Source organism: Bison bison, unplaced genomic scaffold, assembly GCF_000754665.1.
Source record: "Bison bison bison isolate TAMUID 2011002044 unplaced genomic scaffold, Bison_UMD1.0 scf7180017864072, whole genome shotgun sequence".
NCBI lineage: Eukaryota > Metazoa > Chordata > Mammalia > Artiodactyla > Bovidae > Bison > Bison bison.
Window position 1 is genome coordinate 12,007,136 of NW_011494644.1, and position 3,414 is coordinate 12,010,549.

The window sequence follows — 3,414 nt, forward strand, 5'->3', positions numbered from 1 at the left end:
CTGTCCAAGGGCTTTTCCAGGCAAGAATACAAGAATACTGGAGTGGACTGCCACTTCCTTCTCCATGAATTTTATTTTAATAACACTGTTAATTTTTTTGAAAGTCAAACTGAGTCCTCAGGGAGCAGGAACTTTGGTATAGGATGCTGGGGGTGTCAGAGAAGGGGGCCCAAGGGATGGGCGGATTGTCTGGGCCCAGAAAGGGAGCAGGAGTTGTGAATCTCTGCTAAACATTCAGGGAACCCACTCCATCCTTCATTGTAGACACACAGCCAGGGAGATCTATTGATTAGTGTATATGGTATCTTTGTGTATGTGTGTATATGTACACGTGCTCACTTGTGCCCAATGCTCTTTGTGACCCCATGAACTGGAGCCCACCAGTCTCCTCTGTCCACAGGATTTTCCAAGCATGAATGCTAGACTGGGTTGCCATTTCCTACTCCGGGGGATCTTCCTCACCCAGGGATGGAAACTGCCTCTTGAGTCTCCTGTTTGATAGATGATTTTTTTTACCACTGTGCCACCTGGGAAGCCCATAAGGTATCTTTACAAGAATATATTTTTAAAAGGTGCCACCCCAACCCCCAAGATAAAGCATCTTGCTCGAGTTCAAAAATCAAGTCAGTAGTAAACAAAAGTTCTCCTGCTTTCAATCTCCCCATCTGATGTCTGTTTCTTTCCTGGACCCTTAGACTTTGATCCCAGCCTGGACAGAAAGGAGGCCCAGGGACAGTGCTTATCCTGCTCTGGGTGTGAGTATGGCCAGTGAGTGTCCTTGGTCAAACTGGTGCCCTCTTTCTGCAGCCATTACACCCTGGTCCCTGCTGTTGCCACGCGGCCCCCTTGTTCTGCTATGGAGAATGGACGTGAGGTCCCTGACACTAAGGTGATACCTACTACTTCTGCTTCAGGTGCTAGCAGCACATGGGCTGGAGGGAGCCTGAACACCACACTTCCTAAGGCTGCCAACTTGGTGGCCCCCAAGTCTACAGGTGACAGTGTGGAAAGGAGGATCTGGTTCACTGTGACCTTTGGCTTTGGTTTGTCTTATAATTGTGAAAGGCCCTAGTAGTTGGAATTTATAGTTCAGAATCAGTTCCTGAGTATCCTTCTAGAAATACTGTGCTGCTGCTGCTAAGTCGCTTCAGTCATGTCCGACTCTGCAACCCCATAGATGGCAGCCCACCAGGCTCCGCCGTCCCTGGGACTCTCCAGGCAAGAACACTGGAGTGGGTTGCCACTGCCTTCTCCAATGCAGGAAAGTGAAAAGTGGAAGTGAAGTCGCTCAGTCGTGTCCGACTCTGTGACCCTGTGGCCTGCAGCCCACCGGACTCCTCCGTGCACTTGGATTTGAGCGCTTACGAGTAATTCGGCCCAAATGGGAGAATACTAACCACACTGCTGTGCACTTTTTCATTTGACTTTTTTTTTGGATATTATTCAACGACACAGATTGACAAGTCTAATTTTTTAAAAACTGTTGCATAATATATTTTACAGTGGCTTTTAGACCTTTGCAATGGACATAGAGGGTGTTCCCAGTCATCACATATTTTGCTGCACTGAACAATCTTTCATTTTCAGTTTTGTCACAGAATTGGAAAAAGAAATTTGTGGTGTAAATTCTTTGAGGTGTGTTTGCTGAGTCGAAAAGTGTATGCTTTTTTTTTTTTTTGGCTGTGCTGCATGGCTTGTGGGGTCTTAGTTCTCCAATCAGGGATCAAACCCATGCCCTCTGCACTGGAAGTGAGGGGTCTTAACCACTGGACTGCCAGGGAAGTCCTTTTACTTTTTAAAAAATGTGTTTGCTTGCTTCTTTTTTCCTCTTCCAGTTTTACTGAGATATGACATACAGCACTGTGTTTAAGGTGTACAGCATAATGATCACATACATCACAAAGCATTTAACTTTTGATAAACATCAAATCATCTTTCCAAGAGGCTGTACCAATTTACACTGTAGGGCCTCATTTTTGTTTTTCCATTTTTGGTCTTTGAAAAATTAGTGTTAATTATCACCTCCAGTTTTTAAAAATATATATTGCACAGGAATTTAGGATTTTCAAGTTCTGTTAAAAATATCCTTTTGAATGGCAATGAACTTAAAGATTAAACTGAGAATCAACAGCTTTTAATAGTATCTTTCCATTCAGGTACATGGTATATCTTCATTCAGTTAGGTCTTATATCCTTCAGGATAGAGATGCCATTTTCTTCATGTAGGATTTGTGTTTTTTGTGTGAGCTTTATTTCTTTGTAGTTTATGGGTTTTGTTGTTATTGAGAATGGGACTCCAAGTATATTTTCTAGTCTGTTATTATAATTTATAGGAAATATAATAACTTTGGCCTCAGTTTATTATCTGTAAAAAGACAGAAGTAGAACTCTCAGTAAAAGGTTAAATAAGTATGGGCTAAAGAAGCTAAACAGATTTGTTCATTGCAGGACTTATCAATGACTTTAATATACTTTGATCACCAAGAATTCCCAAGAAGGTACAGGAATTCCCGGTACTCACTTGATCCTGGAACCCTTCATCACAAGATATTCTGAAAACATATTTAGAGAAAACAATGCACCCAAAGACCCTTCTAGTTTCTAACTTGTCAGTCCAGGGATCTCCACTAAACCTTATCAGGTGCCCAAACTCCTCTGTTACTTACCCCCAACCAGAACACAGAAGACAACCCAGTGTCAACTGAATGCTTTAATGAGTGGTGCTTGGAGTGAGCCAGGTCTTCTGCCAACTGCTACCAGCCACCACTATCCCCAGCTTTGTCAGGATGAGCTAGCTGCCTGGGCACAGAGATGGATCTGAAGTCTAAGAGTGATCTGCGGCAAAGGGGGGTTTGGGAAGCACCTCATAGGGGCAGGGTTCCCAGGAGTGTGGCAGAGGGACCTGGACCTCAGGCTGGTCCCTCTTCAGGCATTCCTAGTAAAGCCACGAGGGGCTCGAGGGGCGTGGGGGTTCCAATGGGCACAGGGTGGGTGCGTTCATGCTTGCGCAGGTCGCTGGCACTCAAGAAGGCCTTGGGGCAGTGGGGGCAGGTGTAGGGGCGCACAGAGCTGTGGGTGCGGCTGTGCTTGCGCAGCCCAGCCCGGTCTGAGAAGCTCTTGCCGCACTGGGTACAGTGGAAGGGCCGGAGCTCTGGGTGTGAGCGCTCATGCCGTCGCAGCAATGTCAGCGTAGAGAACGTCTCCTTGCACTCCCGGCACACAAACTGGGGTGGTTTCTCATCCACCTCCTCACCCCCCACCTCACCTGCCGCCCCCAAGGGACCAGGAGCCTCACCAACCCCTGCATCTTGGCACTCCACGTGCTCCACCGTCATGCCCACCACTTGCCACTGGGTAGCCATCACACCACCCGATTCCGAGGGCAGCCCCAGCAGCCCAGCTGGAGGGTCTCCG

The 3,414-nt window shown here is 46.7% G+C and overlaps 1 protein-coding gene across 1 annotated transcript in view; it reads right to left on the minus strand.

The window, feature by feature from the left end:
• Positions 1-702: 702 nt before the first annotated feature.
• ZNF668 (zinc finger protein 668) overlaps positions 703-3,414 on the minus strand; it is an 11,152-nt gene continuing 8,440 nt past the window's right edge. The window contains exon 4 of the mRNA XM_010837449.1: positions 703-3,408. Within this exon, the coding sequence (XP_010835751.1) occupies positions 2,910-3,408 (499 nt within the window). The 3' untranslated portion in view covers positions 703-2,909. The remainder of the gene's footprint in view (positions 3,409-3,414) is intronic.